Below are 16,940 nucleotides of genomic sequence, written 5' to 3' on the forward strand. Positions count from 1 at the left end.
ATACAATTTGGAATAAATTTAATAAAAATAATGCATTTTAAAATTTTGTAATCTGAAATACATTTTCAGTTTGTGTTATTTAAAAGTCAGATCTGAATATCATTAGAAGTCTCCTTGTACACTATTTTTTTTATTAGCCTTGTTTTTCTCATATCCTACCACACATGTATATTCTGCATAATGGCTTTTCTATTTTCTTCTCTCATGGATTCATCATTCTCACATGATTCTACATTTACTAACGCTTTTATCCTTGAAACAATTTCATTGATAGTAAAATTTATGATTGTTTCTGAATTTGGGTATCTTCTGCAAAATATATAAGATTAATAAGAGAATACTAAATAGATAAAATAGGAATGCATAAAATAAATACTATAATATAATAAATTGATAAGTAAATAAAAATTTGTAACAAAGAATTCAATCTTTGATAATAAAAAAATCAATGTTTTATAACAAAAATCAAGAGAATCCTTTCTTGGATGAACTAATTTCATAAATTGACCAATCAAAGATGTACTATATTTGTTCTTAAAAAAACATATAAATAGACTTAAATGTTAGAATCACGTGGCGAAATCATCGCTTGTAGAAAAAAAGTAAGAATGTGGTTGAATTGATTTGCTTAATAAAATTGTGTTTTTTAAAAAACAAAAGGAACTCATCGACTACTCACTTAGCCAACAAAATTTTCAATATAGAAAACCGTAATTAAAAGTTCACCCAAAGAACTTCAAAACTTTAAAAGAAAATTACAATAACTCAAAATGACTCAACTATTCAAGAAATGAATTATAAGATATGGTATTCATATTCTGAGTTTCCAACTTCTTGTATCATCATGAACATTAAAGAGATTTGTTCTTCTTATATGTCACTTTTTAACCTTATCATAAATTCTTTAAACTACCATTTTTGTATTCTTCTTGTATTGATTTCAAGAATAATCCTCTATCATGTAACCACCATTAACACCACAAAGTGTAAAAGAAAAGGTAATTTTTAGGATGCTCAATTTCAAAAGAGATTATAAGCATTAGAGATAGATTTTTTAATTTTCACTAAACTTATAATCCTATCTTGTGGTGGTGAACATTTTATATCTCTCACTTGTAGCAACAAGTTTGCCGGGATAATCAAGAAAACATTTGAAGAGGGAACAACAAATTTAGATGACTCGTTAACACGAAATATGCTTAAGGTGCTGATTTCATGGTCTTAATTAGCTTGTAAATATTACTAATTGTGCTACTATTTTTGACGTTTGACAAATCTTTTCAGCTCAAGTCAACTACGGCAAATAGTTCTGAAAACTGACAGATTTCCTAGAGATTGAGGGACTTATGTGTATTATGCATGATCTTATTCAAAACCCTTTACACGTTAAAATAGTTTATCCAGATCAACTCATTAACATCTTTAAACTTGTATCAACAAATAATAGATACTTTACAGTGAAAGGAAAATTTGATGAATGCCTCAAAAAGAAAGATATTTTGATGCGTGTCCCCAAATACAGATATATAGTACAGCGCATTCAGATGATAAACAATTATACATTTTAATAACTAATTTGTTTGGTCGTTTCTCTTGTATTTGTATCCTATTCTTTTCCATGAATAAATTACAAGCTCCTGGAGCAATGTGCAGAAATAGACCAGCAAGCCCTTGAATACTGAGCGTGAAGGGTTCAGAAGGAGAATCAATCTTCGAGTTGTAAGCATCTGGAACATTCTGCAAACATGCAAAATTGATTCCTTGGTTGGTGATTGTATAGTCCAATTGAGGGCAGAAGCCAAACATCTTCCTCACCAAACTTCTCCTTCACGAAATTGAGTTGGTACTTGAATCTTTAAGACCCTATAAGCCAGTAAAAAATTTCAGACATCAAGTTTAATTATAAAACACAAATAAAAGAAAATATAGTTAAAAACCATCACAAAAAATGTAGATAACTAACCAGCCGTTTGAACGATCTATTGAATGAAGTTTTCTTTGAATTCTCAACGTCTGGTTTGGCACGATCCAGAGCCTGGAAAACAAGTGCAGTGAAACTCGACACATCATTTAAGGGAAAATGACCACTAACACATGCCAATGCAGCAGAAGTTCACTTCAACTGTACAAATTTTTCAATGGATAAAATAGAGTATGGTATTTTAGTTGGGCCCTAGGATGCCAGTTAAATCTTCCAAATTAAGTGCGTTCCTTAGCAACAACCAGAAGCCGGTGTTAGAACAAAATATGAAAAAACAGAGAACATTCCCTGATCATAAAAAGCTTTTCAATGAAAAAACAGAGAACATTCCCAGTATCAAACATATTTTACTGCAATGTCAAACAAAACTGAAGCACTAAAAGATTTTTTGTAATCACAAAGTTAATTTCAATAAGTAAATAAAATGTAAGGGTACCTGAATCAAGGACTCAACACGACGCCGCATACGTGTATGCATAAATCCTTCCGAGCACTGTCACAAATATGCACAATGTAGATCAGGATGCAACATCATTTATGCAGGTTTTGTTAAAAAAAAAAAATAAAAAATAGATTACTGGCCAGACAAGTAGATAATAGTAAGCTTAAGCTTCTCTAACTCTTCCACAATCCCCCACTTACAATGGAAGTGATCGAATCTATATTAAACCATATACTCTCTCCAACACTTTCCACCAATGTCCCTCTGTTTCTAAATAAAAATTATACTTTGAATAAGTTAAATTAAGTGCAAAAGTATTTTTATAGAACAAGAAAATATTTTTTGGTTTTATTTAAGATCCAACAAAATCCTTCATAGCTAAATATTTCAGAGTAAAATATTTGCTTATCATTTCAAACTATTATTCCTTAAGTGACAAAGATAATAGTTTAAATCCCAAGCTAAATAATGCATAACAATAATAGTTCAGGCAAAAGATGGTAACATCTTCATGATAACAAATTAAGATCAGCATGTACATTGTCATAACAATACTGAATACATATCTATGCAACTGAAATATTTGGTTTGAAGAAATCCACACCTTAACATGATAGCTAACGTAGGCATGAAAAGTAGACAGATTCCATACTGTACGATCCAATTTATGACCTTCAACATGACGGGGGAAAATAACTGCATAGTCGAACATATTGCAGTGACGTTAGAAAGAGAAAAAAAAAAATCACACACATATACATTGGGATCCTGACACTAACCAAATGTTACAAATCCTGCATTTGCAGATAATGCATCAGAAGGAACTCCTTTTATTTCCAGTGGAGGAGTAAGAGACCACGAACAAGGAGGGGTATTATGAAGTCCTGCTGTACGCCTGGCTTCCACAAATTCCTAAATTACAAACAAATCTTGAAAACTGAAACCATCAAATCATCCAAAAGAGTAGCAAAGCACAACACAAGAATGGTTTGCAAAATGCAACAAAAAGAGACCTGTGTCTCTCTCCCTGCTCTCATTAATCCCTATGACCTTAGATGTGTGATAGCGAAGAAACCATACCTGCAGGAATGAAGTTGCAAGAACAATGTCTATTGAATCGTTGAATCTCATAGGATACACCACAGTCACCTTGTCAGCCTGAAAAAAAAAATGTTTCATCAACTGATTTTTCCATTTTCAAATTAAAAGAATTATTTTTTCATTTTATCTTTTGCTTTATTCCCATAGCATATTTGCACAAAACACAAAAAAAAATACTATTATTTCCTATTTTACCCTTTTAATGGTCATAATTTGATGGCAATTCAATGAAATTTGTAACTTCTAAACTTTGTTTTACATCATTTGTAATTAATTGAGTTTAATTCAGGAATGTAGTTATTACTATTTTGGTCCCTTTTAATTTTTAATTCAGATAGAAGCCAAGCCAGGTTGGTATTAATTCAAGAATATGTGCAACTGTAAATTCGTTGAGCAAATCTTAATCACCATTTGAATTCATAGCACAGAGACCCTGAAACTTGAAGTAGCAAAGGCGCTAGCGAATCCAAATTCAATCAAGTAAAAATGAAGTGGAGAAGATTGTTTCCTTTGGAGCATAAACCTCTAAGTCATTTCACTCAGCAAATCTTGTGGAGGAAAATTTTCGGCAAATGGACTTTTGAAGATTCACTCAGCAATTTACAATCCTCTTAGTGAAATTATAAAACTTGTCAAGTCCCCCTATATTGTACCAGTAACACATAAATAGCATTCATGGGCATGGAAGCCAAGCACTGAGAGATACAAAGAGGCAGAAGAAGACTCTTTAGAGGTTGGGACGCACCCATCGGAGACTCTTTTATTCTCCCTTCTATGATTTGTAATCTTGATTGGTTACTCACCATGAATAATTAATCTACTTTTTGTTGCGATTAAATTTAATCAAACCAAAACTCTAATGTATTTATACACACACACACACAAGATTTTCTCCACTCATCTTTGTTAGTGATTTATTTATACTCTTAATGCTTGTTATGTTTGAAAAATCATAACTTGATTCTAGATTTCAAGATTCATAGGAAAAATGATATTTTGTAATGATTTAAATTTAAATGGGTCACCTAATGAACCAGATTGCTAGAAATAAAGTTTGGTCATTGGTTGCTTATTTTGCTATTCCTAAAGTTGGTTCTTAGGATGATTCAAGAGTGTTAAACTCTAAGTGAGAGAAAAACATGAAGTTGACCTTTCTAAGACAGCATTTATATTGAGAAAAAGGAATTAATACAATAGAGAAAATTTAATATGTTTGAATAACAAAGATATGATATGGGAATAAATAAAAGTGTTCCTGATATAACATTTGTAATCTAGATATTCTTTGATTACATAGAATCAGCTCCTTATTTTTATAATTATAACACCTCCCCCCTCAAGCCGAACCATAGAAGTTGAATGTGTCTAGCTTGGTACAAATATAATCGATCTTCGGTCCTCTTAGAGACTTGACAAATATGTCAAGTCAGTTTATCATTACTGTTGACAAAACTAGTGGTGATGTCTCCAAACTCTAGTCTTTCTCTAATGAAATGACAATCCAATTCAATATGTTTGCTCCTCTCATGAAAAACAAGATTATAGACGATATGTAATGCTGTTTTGTTGTCAAATACAAGCTGCATTTGGGTACTTCCATCAAATTTAAGCTCTTAGAGGAGTTGTTTAACCCATATGAGCTCACAAGTGACTAATGTTATTGCCCTATATTATGCTTTTGCACTTGATCTTACCACAATACTCTATTTTTTACTTTTCCATGATATTAAATTTACTCCAACAAGAAAACCACACCTTGAAGCGGAATGCCTATCATTTGGTAACCCTGCCTAGTATGCATCAAAATATCCATCAATTGAGTATTTCCCTTATATCCATAAATAAGGCCTTTTCAAGGAGCCTTCTTAGGATTTGTATGGTTTCATCCTAATAGTCTTGACAAGTAGAGCTTAAATATTGATTTACTACAACCACTACAAAGTTGATCTCAAAGCAAGTGATACTGAGGTACTTTAGATTACTAACTAACCTTTTGCATTGCCAAGGATCAAAATATAGTCATCCTTGGTTAGGAACGAGTTTGACACTTGGATCATAGGTGTGTCCATAAGCTTAGTATTTATCACCATGTTTCTTCTAGAATGTCAAGAGCATACTTTCTTTGAGATATGACCAAACCATGATATTGTTTTAGTTGTACAATACCCTTCTTATGAAAAGTCAAGTTAATACAATAGGCATTGCAATCCGAAGAATTTTACTCGAAGAAATAGAGGGAACATGTATAGCACATATAAAATAAGAGAAAATACCACATGAATGTTCTACCATAATAGGTATTGAAGAATTAGTACATGAAATTTTCATGAATTTGAAAGAAATTGTATTGAAAAGTAATATGTATGGAACACAAGACACATTGATTTCTTTCAAAGGTCCTAGATATATAACCACTCAAGACATCATTTTACCACCCTCGGTGGAGATTGTTGAAAATAGACAACATATAGCCAACGTAACAGAACCTGTTAATTTTTGTATTGAATTAAAAATTGAGAGAAATCGTGGGTATCGGATAAAAACACTAAAAAACTTTCAAGAGGGAGGTTATGATATAGATGTTAGATTCATGCCTATTCAAAATGTAAATTGTAGTATTCATTCTTATGTCAATGGNAATGAAAAACAAGAAATACTTTTTCTCGAGATATGGACAAATGGAAGTTTACACTACCTGTGATAACAATATCAACCACATACACCATGAGACAGATACATCCTTGGGGAAAATGACAATAAAACATACACAAAAACACGTGGAGAGATATGAAAGAGGGGATCTTTTGGAAATAGAATGGAATAAGGAACTTTATTTTCAAGTGAAGAAGAACGTATTATGTTATTGAGAAAACAGGTAGTCAGGATAGCATCACCCCAATAATGAACAGGCATATTTGCACCAAGCAATAAGATGCTAGTCGTGTCAACTACGTGTATGAGGACAAGTAGACCGATGCAAAATTCCATGTGAGCTAAGAGTTTAGATGAATTAAAGGAAAAATATTATTTAGCACTATGGTTTTTGTAAGATTTTGATTACCTTTCCAAACTGATTTTTGATTTCATGACGATCTTTCACCAGATAAATCCAAGTTGTTGACAAACTAGGAGTATTAGATGATTGGGCTACGCTATTGTTGGATTTCAACCTCAAATATTCATGGTATTCTTCATTAGAGAATTTTGGTTCAAAACCTTTAGATTTGGAAATATTGGTTGTCTTGTAAGGAAAGCCATGTCAAGAGTACCAATGCTCTTGGATGTGGCCCATTTGTTTACAATATATGCATTAAGAACATCCTCTATCACCATGCCTCCTCTAGTGCCACCACTTCCTTTTCCATGAGCAGAAATCATTACAGAATAATCTGTAAATTCTTGAATATTCATATTCTTAAGAGTTGGAACACGCATGAGTCATGTTATCAAGTTTTCCATAGAAGGAACTTCTTGACTAGTTAAAATTTTATTTGTCAATTTTTTTATCCCATCTAATGAGTCAACTTCTAAGAACATCTTAATTCCTCAACCATCGATTGAACTTCACCAATAAAAGACATTATGTCATTATTAGACTACTTAAGAGAGGCCAATTGATTAGCCGAATTGTACAGGCTTTGGAAATCATTTACAAAAATATTACGGGTCTTTTTCCAAAAGGAATTACATGATTTGAATGACCTTAGTGCCAAAAATGTTGGGCTCTACTAATTGCCAAAGTAGAGCAAAATGCTGAAATAAGTTTTCTTCCACGGTTGAATTTGATTTGGAGGTACAAAACTCCCATCTTCTAAATGATCATGGAAACCTTGGCCAACTCAACTAAAGAATACCAAGATAGATAGTTTTTTCCATTTAAATTTCAAAAGTCATGCAAGGAGTTTTGGAAAAAGAGGAGATAGTCCCTGAAAACATGTTGAACAAGGTAAAGGCAGGGACACAATCCATAAATCCAAAAAAGAAGAACAAAAGGAAACCTAGGCTTTCAAGAGAGAGAAACCAAGGGCTTCAAGTGAGAGAAATCGTGATCAACACTAAAAGCCTCACCAAATGGTCCTGGAACTAAGAACAAAAGGGCAAAAAAGGGCTCACGGTGCTCCAGCAAGTCAAACAGTGTGGATCTTAAAAGATTCTGACCACTAGAAGGCAGAGCATGAGACACGTGTGCCTAGGGCAGCGGCAATAATGGACAGCACATGATGCCACATTGGACAGGATTTAGATGCTAAACCCTTGGGACTTGGTTACACATCAGACCTAAATGTCGAAGAATGAAACTTTGGTGGCAGAAGACTAATTATGCCAACGGAAGCCGCATAGAGTGACCAGATGACAATTCCTTTGTTGGACAGAGACAGGCAAAGCGAGATCGACTCATTCTGATACCAACTTGAGAAAATATAAAGGAATTAGAATGAATTTGAGAGGAAGAAAATTTCCCTCTCTTAGGATCTCATATTTATAATAAATTTGTATACATCATATACAATGTATAAGAGGGAAGAATAGAGAATTTGAAAAGATATATCTAACAATTAGGTACACCACAAAGCACACAACAACTTTACCACAATTATATCTAAGACTATTTATTTCAACAGTTTTGATACCATCTTAAAAATTAGGTTCAAGTTTAACTTAAATCCATAACTCTGGCTTGTGAGGTGAGAGTCATCCCCCACTTATATACACTATTCAGACGTTGTTTCCAGTCAATGTGAGGCTTGGGTTTTCCCAAATAAGATCTTATCCTTTCTAGGATCTGATATGATTTTTCTTTCCTTTATTAGGATCGTAATTGGTGTAAATATTTCAATATTTAAACCTGCCGTTTACCAAATGTAATTCAAGGAATGTATTTTTCAGTATACAGTGCTATCCGGTATTGAAAGCAGTGCTTTCAGTAACAAGCTCACTTTTTCCTTAGTATGTACTTTTTTCCTTCTAAGCACACATAGCATGCATATAGGCTTGCCAAGAATGTTGAGGAAACAACATTTATGCCTAAAAGAAGTTAATCCTAGATATAGCATGGTTATGGAACTAGTTCTTAATGTAGGAAGAAAAGTGAAAATGAAATATTCCAAGAACCAACAAGCTAGTAGCAGAAAGTTGCCGCTATTATCACACCTGAGGAAAAAGAAAGAAAGACTCATTAGGCCGATGAACAAGGGCAACCAGTGGATCCAGGTCCGGTGCAACAGTCCTTGCAGCAAGATGTTCTAAAACTACTCTCAGTGGTGCACCAAGGACGACCTCTCTTATTGATGCAACTTTTACCATAAAAGCATGTTTTTGATCTGCACAAGTTCAACGACAATGTTGTAAGAGAACATCAACAACCAAATAATTTGATCAAAATTCCTTTTTCTCTTCATTAAACCAGAATTATCTTTGTTAATATAACAGGAAAATTTGTATAAGCTGACCAATTTCATTAAGTGATGATTAACGAATTCTGAACAATCACCATACATTTGGGGAGAAAAGCACTCATGTAGCCTCGGAAACTACAACATGAGCATTATTATAATTACTTCTAATAAGCACCAAAGCCCAAACTGTTATAAATATGATTTCGTTACATTATATAAGGAAATATGATGTGGCTTGATTACATTAATAAAGAGATATCTTAGAAAATATTTCTCATAAGTAATATTGATTTATTCCTTATTACTATACCTCTTCTTTGTCATAAATAAGAATACTCAAGAGTGTACATTACACAACAAATTCATCCTATCCTATATTCTTGTTTCTATCTCTCTCAATTAATGTTATCGATACCAAATAATAGAAAATATCAGCAACCCCAAAAATCCTCTATGAAACAATATCAGAAGCCATGATGGGTTATTGCGAAAGCATAGCGGAAAAAAAAAGTACAATATATGCATATAGATAAATAAAAAATGTAGAAATATAATTGCAATGCTAAAACAATGAAAGACAACCATATAAATAATAATAAATATAATGTCTAGAAATTTAAATAACAATAAAATCAAATCAAAATAGCACCAAATTTAAGTTCCAAACTTAAAATAATATCAAAATATAAGATAAATGTTCTAAATTTCTAATTATATGTCCGATGTTCTTGGATTGCCTCATTTGATTAGCATTAGGGCTGTGGGAAAAAATGATCAAATGTTTAAGATATTTAGAGAATATTCTTGAGTAGAAAAAGAAAAAGAGAAGTTAGGGAGGGCGATAGCACTAAATGAAGAGGAAATTGAAAAAAAATATATAAATAAATAAATAATAGAGGACTTGTAATGGAACTAGAGGTGGCTTCAGTAGAAAGACGCCATGGCAACGGTGGCAGGAGATCAACAACATTGTATAGATAGAGGCAAACCTCATCCTACAAATTAATTTTGAAGTTAAGTTAGATTAAAAGAATACTTAATCTTATGGTGTTGATTATGAGAAAACATTTGCTCCATTGGCAAAGATGAATACTATTAGAATCATTATTTCATTGGCAGCTTATTTTGATTGGGAATCTAAACAATTTGATATAAAAAATGCTTTCTTGCATGGACATTTATACTTGAAACTTCCTCTAGGTTAAAGGTCTATTGAAGAAGGAAATAAAGTGTACATCTTGAAGAAAGCCTTGTAAGGACTCAAGCAGCTTGATTTGGTAAACTCACTCAAGTTATGATCTCCATGGGATATCAATAGAGTCAAGTTGAGCATACCCTATTAATCAACCATTTCCTAGAAGGTAAATTTACACTACTTTTGGTCTATGTTGATGAGATTATTGTTGCAGGAAAGGACGAACATGAGAAACAAATCTTGAAAGAAAAACTTGTTGCTCAGCTTGAAGTGAAGGATCTAGGAAAAATGAAGTACTTCCTTGGGATAGAAGTAGGTTACTCAAAGAAAGGCATCTTCATCTGCCAAAAAAAGTATTTTTTTTATCTTCTCAAAGAAACAAGTAAGATTGATTGCAAGGCCACTAGAGCTCCTATAGAACAAAACCATATAATTGGGAGTGATGAAGGCAATTCTAATGTGAACAATGGCCCATATCAAAGACTTGTTGGGAAGCTCGTTTACTTGCTCACACCGGACTTGATATAGCCTATATTGTGGATGTAGCTAGTCAATTCATGCATGATCTAAGGGAGAGACATTTACAAGTTAGGAAAAGAATCCTTCAATATCTGAAGACATGTCCACGAAGGAGATTATTGTTCAAGAGGCCACTGAGTGATTTAATGATCTTACATGCAAGCTAGGAATTATAGATATCTAATCACCAACTTGAGGGAGAGTGTAGTTAGTAGGACATTAAGTGTACTACTAGAAGTTGTTAGATACTGTTAGAAGATTCTAGAGATCTCTTTGTCATCATTACTTTAGGGTTAGAGATCTCCATATATAGAGGTTGATATATTGTTTCAAATCAATCAATTGAATAAGAATATAATTTCCTTCAGATTAATCCTTTCAAGTGATTCATTTTCCTCAATATAAAAAAAAATAAAAAAAATAAAAAGCATCTATGCTATCTCAAAAACACACAGTTTCAGTTCAATGTCTCTCCCTTTGTTGTAGTTAACAAGACGAACCAAAACGAGAAACATAAATATTTAGAATATAGATAACCCAAAGCATATATGATACATGACAATATCCCATATGAACTAAATAACCCTATTCATTCAGACAACTGCCCACATCCAACTTTTAAAATAAAACAACTAAGTGGTTCAATTATACACTAATTAATATATACAAATACACACACACACAAATATATAATTAAGGTAGGTAAATTTCTGAAGTTGACAGAGTCAAAATAACATACTAGACCAATGAAAATTTGACACTTGTCAATTGTTCTAATGTATAGAAAAACAGTAGCTTTACAAATTCAGCTTATGAGGAAAGACTCCTCCTAGAAAGGAGGATAGAAAGTTGAGGTGACAGTTTTATACAGAAACTCTTCATACCTTGATTTGCTGGAAGCTTTGACAGATTTATTTTTAATGTGAGGTTAAAGCCATCCCTTGGAGGATCAAGAATTTGCACAAGATTACCATATGCAGCTTTTATTGCTTCAATGGCTCCAAAAGGAAGCCCACGGACAAAAATAGTTTCTGAAGAAGGAGTAGGCAGTGAAACCGATAGCAGCAAAAGATGAGGATTCTTCATTGACACCTACAACCACAATTGCTTGGTTAATGTGCAACCTAAAACTGTCAAAACTACTTAAATTTAATAAAAACTGTCTAGGGATAAATTTAACCATACATGTTAAAGAATCAAAAGTAATAATCGATGTATTTTCCTGACAATTGTCTCCATAAAAAATGTTACCTGAATATGATATCGAACATCATCAAACTCGACCCAGTGGTGATCAAGTTCAACTCCTTTTTCAAGACTGAAAAAAGTGATCAACATTAAAACTGTGTATATCGTTAAAATTGAAGTTCACATTTCAAAATAATTTGTTAATTGCGAATTAGCATGAGGAAGGGAAACAATAGACCTAGCTGCAAGAACTGCAGTTCAATTGTGGTCTCTTTAGCTGAAAGTATATATTATATTCCCATAATTTGTATAATTAGATGAAAACGAAGTCAACAATTACACACTCCACATAAATGTAACAATAGAAAATGTTAAAAAGCTTTGTCAATTACCATCTAGTTTTTTTACGTTGAAGAAGGGAAGTAGCTACACTTCATTACATGGAATTTTCTGAACCACAGTCCCTATGGATCTCCTTAAATCCAAGCCTATATGCTAGAAGGAGGAATCAAATTTTCAGCAACAAAGTGCCCAGACCACAGTAATCAAGTGTGTTTTGACTAAGTCAATTTTTGCAGTGAAAAAGAATCAAGTTTTCATTTAGTGGAATTAATTTTGAGAAAAGTGACATCATTTCATTGTTTGAAGAGTAAAATTGGTTCTAGGCATAAAAAAGTTATTCCACTTTACCATACAGACAAAATTAATTCTTACTAGAACCATTTTTAACATATCATTCCCATATTCAGTTTTTTTAAAACAATGTTCAATCTTTCCTACCTTTTGTGCTGAAATTCCAACACAATTTAAATCTGTTATTTCAATTTTACAAAAGAAATAACAATAAAGGATTTCATTCTCCATTCTCCACTTTCTTGTCTTAGCAAGGTAGTCTAACTAGTCTTTACGTATTTGTATCCATTAACAATATGAGATTACTAAAAGGAAAAACAATTAATACGGTGAGTCCAGCATGCCTCCCACCAAGAGAAAATATTTTAATCTCATCGGCTTATCTCATTCAGAAATCAATGGTGGTGATTTTCTTTTATTTTCCTATACTCCTTTTTCTCCCCTATATCCTGTTACCCCTTTTTAATCTTCTCTTTCTTCCCCACTTCTTCTCCTCTTTCCCCACAGCCCCTTTCCCTCTTCTTCTCAACCAAAACAGCATGCCAATGGCACCCACAACCTCTACAATGTCACTTTCCACCACTGTCACAGCCTCATGGTGGATGTGGACAATGAGTGACATTCCAACACTCACAACTTACAAAACGCACTGTTCCCTTGTGTTTGCTCTATTACACAGGTTTCGCCCCACGATGGCAAACCTTCCAAAAGGTGTCAATCTCAATGCATCTATCGATGGTTTTGAATTGTTAGAGTTGGAGATACAACAAGCTCACATCCACAAAGCTTGCACTTTCATTGTGCAAGTTGGTTTCTGTCAGGACCTTTTATCAAGACAAATGTGCAAAGTAATCATAAAGTAATGGAAGCTTATGCTGCTAATGAAGCTTATTGTGGCATGAAAGGTCAAGCATCAGATGGGATTTTAGAAGAAATACAGGAGAAGCAAGAGAAAAAAGAAAGAGATATAATAGGAATGGTAGGGACAAAAAGAAAAAAGTAAAATAAATAAATAAATAAATGAAAATATCACAACCACTAACCTTTAAATGAGATAACAGGATGGGTATTAAAGGCTTATGGTGGGAGACATGTTATACTCCCATCGTAGCCTTCATCAAAAGAAAAATAGATACAACATAAAAACACCAAAGCTCTTTTGTGCCATATGAAATTTCCAAAGAAATTTTTTGGATGGTTGACATTGCTGTGATGCGTCATCTAATTAATCATGAGTACTATATTTATTGAAAAGGGAAAAAAAATCTCGCTAAGCTTTGTTTCCCTCTCATCCACTCAAATTTCCTTACTTGTTAAGTATTCAACTGCACAATTACACCTGTTTTGTTGAGGGTGTACACCCTCAAACTTTTAAAGTAAGTCCTATATTAGCCATTCTTATTCTCAAAAGTAGGTATATTGCTTCTCTCCAAACCTCAGATCATATTTGGTATTTGCTGCAATTACATTCTGAGTCTGCCCGATTCATTTTGGTGTTCCTTCAAATCTCCACCCCAAGATTGATGCCTTGGACCTGATCAGTAAGGTGTACACTACGAGAAATAAGAGAGTAGTAAGAGAGTGGTAGAGGGTCAAAACTCGAAGGGAGATTTTTCTTTATGGCCTATTTCTTTTTTTTCTCACTCTGAACCAATTCTACAAAGCACTTAAGCAGTCTTCCTTGTATGTCTACATAAAATCCAAATCATCCTGACCAATTTCATGTCAACTTCACCACACCAATATCCCCTTGAAGACATCATTTCTTATCCTATCCTTTCCAGTGTGGAAACAGACCCATCTTAACATTCTCATTTCTAGGTAGGGAACGTAATTTTATAGAAGGCATTGCTTCTAGGTAGAAAAGTTCATAGAAGTTAGTGATACTCAAGAAACTAAACTTAGATTCCACTTCTCGCACAACTCTCCTGCTATCTAACCCCAACTCATTGATGAAACTCGGCGTTCTTCTTCCAATGGCAAAACTATAAAAGAAACCAGGATTTCAATCACCCTTCTAACCCTCCTTATTCAAGAATTTGTTCATTAATTAATCTCTCTCACATATAGAATCCCTTCAAAAACATTAGAAAAATAGCTCACTTGGTCAGCTTCTCATTTACTATACCATCCGCCCTCAATAGGCGATCCAAAGCCACTAACATTCCCATCCATCACCCAGAAATATCACCCTGGTTAATATATCTGGTTAGCTAAAGAGTGAAATTGCTACCACATGTTTTCAAGTCAAAGAGGAACACGACCCAGCAGAATCTTTCCAGACTTCAAAAAAATAGCAAACTAAATAGAAATCAGAAAAAGGAAAAGAATGTTCCTAAGTAGCACAGACTAAAACTCCATCAACACAAGACACATTCCATACTCCAAAGTTTAAACAAAATAGATTGGATTACCTTCAATCTTACGCTTAACAGTTATCCGGCAAATTATAAGATAATACAAATAGTATTTACTAATACAACAGAAAACTGACAAGATAACGTACCTCATGCACACTTGTTATGAAGCTAAAAAACCCAACCAAAAACCTTAACCTAATAAACCAAATATCCAGAAGAAAAGGGTGCATTTACAGTAATAGGCATCATCAATTCAAAGATATCGATTTTCAACTCGCCAGAAAGCATTAACCATTGGGTGAAGGGTCACAATTCATGAATATATCAGTGATATGTCCAACATGCCTTGAACCACTCAACCTTTCTATGATGAAATTCAACTTCAACTTGAAACAACGGCCCGCAAGATTAGGCTGTGAGAAGCACACTTTTTTGCACAAAGCTTAAACATTGATGAATGCTTACACATATAAGAAAAACAAAACCCGCAATCACTTATTACTGAGACTCCGCGAACATGAAGTGCTTCCCTATAAGGAAGCCGTCTATGTTTATGTAAATATTCATCCCCCGCGCCCTTAACCTCTATGTATCAGACTCTAAAATGATTTGTGGCTATAGAAAAGAAAGGAGCATGTTTAACCCAGCAAGTGTAAGCGAAGAGAAGGAGAAAGAACGTACTTTTGGGCCCGATTCAACAAGGTCTGGAGCAGGAATCTTGAATGAGACTGCAGGAGTATCATGGATCCCTCTCGCGGTGTTGCAAGATCCAAGCGAGGGATTCTTTTCTTCGTGATTGGGATTCAGTTTTGGAGCAGAGCAGAACCAAAATCATGCGTCGTGATGTGATTGATGACGACGATGATTGATTCGGTGATTCAATTGTGCTCTCATGCTGCCATGCCCTATATTAGTTACTACCTTTTCTATTGTGCTAGTTAAATATTTTTAAATTCTAACTTCAACTTATTAGACTATCACTGCTTATATTCATATATAAATACATTGAAAAATACTTCAAAGTAAAGAAAAAATTTTAGTTAACCATTCATTATCATTTTGAAACCAAAATAGATGAAAAATATATTTCAAAAGAAATTAATGTTAACTTAATATAATTTAATTTTATATGCGCTCCCATTTAATGTTAACCAAATTTTATTTTATACATTATATATATATATATATATATATATATATATATATATATCAATTATTCTTTATGTTGATTGATTTACTTTCAAAGTATATGATTTACCATCATACATAAAAAAAATTAATAAAAAAATAATATAAAATGTTATCTTCAAAATTTTAAAATATAATTTTATTGATTTTTTTTATATTATGTTTTAACATGAAATTTCTATCTTTATGCTTAAATTTCTAACCATCTTGATTTTCTTCTTTATAGGATTAAAGAAAATTAAAAAACTATTTAAATGTTATAAAAAATACATAATATATAAAAAATAAATTATTTATAACAATATAAAAAAAATCACTTCTTATTAATTAAGCAAGTCATTTATATCTTTTAAAATGTCTATTTGATTTTAAAGTAATTAAAACTTAATTGAGATAGAGAAAAATTATTTTATCTATTTAACGTGAATATTTTTTTTTATAAAGACATTTTATTAGAAAATATGTTAGAAGTAATAACACAAGTTTTTTTTTTTTTTTACAAAAGTTATCAATTGATAAAATCATTGAATATTTGACATGATTGTATGGTGATATATGAGAAATATATATGAAGCTTTATTTTATATACTAACATTGTTATATATGATTATGATATAAAAATATTAATTTAAATATATTAAAATTAATAAAATATGTAATTTTATATGTTTATATAAATGATATAATTTTTAAAAGTTAATTAAAGTTTTATGATGGGTTAAATTCACCTTAATCTTGACCGTAACTCAGTTAAGAGAGGATTCTAGGAGTTGGACCTTTTTTTATCCCTATTTAAGAGACTTTTTCAAAGAAGAAAACTAGTCTTAAACATACATTAGTTCCCAAACTCTTTGGGTCACCATTGTTGATACATGACTATCATTGAAGTGAAGCAAACAATCCTTATACATGTTACCAAACTCTTTGGGTCACCATT

General features: G+C 32.5%; 1 protein-coding gene across 1 annotated transcript; it reads right to left on the reverse strand.

Moving 5' to 3' along the window:
* Nucleotides 1-1,474: 1,474 nt before the first annotated feature.
* Nucleotides 1,475-15,747, reverse strand: LOC106769297 (actin-related protein 2/3 complex subunit 2A). The gene is made up of 10 exons (XM_014654854.2): nt 15,497-15,747; nt 11,886-11,952; nt 11,519-11,726; nt 8,676-8,845; nt 3,504-3,581; nt 3,203-3,335; nt 3,028-3,119; nt 2,418-2,474; nt 1,964-2,035; nt 1,475-1,863 (listed from the first exon to the last, which is right to left on the reverse strand). The coding sequence occupies exons 1-10, from the start codon at nt 15,556-15,558 to the stop codon at nt 1,828-1,830; spliced, it is 975 nt and encodes a 324-aa protein (XP_014510340.1). The 5' UTR covers nt 15,559-15,747; the 3' UTR covers nt 1,475-1,827.
* Nucleotides 15,748-16,940: the final 1,193 nt, after the last annotated feature.

The sequence above is a fragment of the Vigna radiata genome, chromosome 7, assembly GCF_000741045.1.
Source record: "Vigna radiata var. radiata cultivar VC1973A chromosome 7, Vradiata_ver6, whole genome shotgun sequence".
NCBI lineage: Eukaryota > Viridiplantae > Streptophyta > Magnoliopsida > Fabales > Fabaceae > Vigna > Vigna radiata.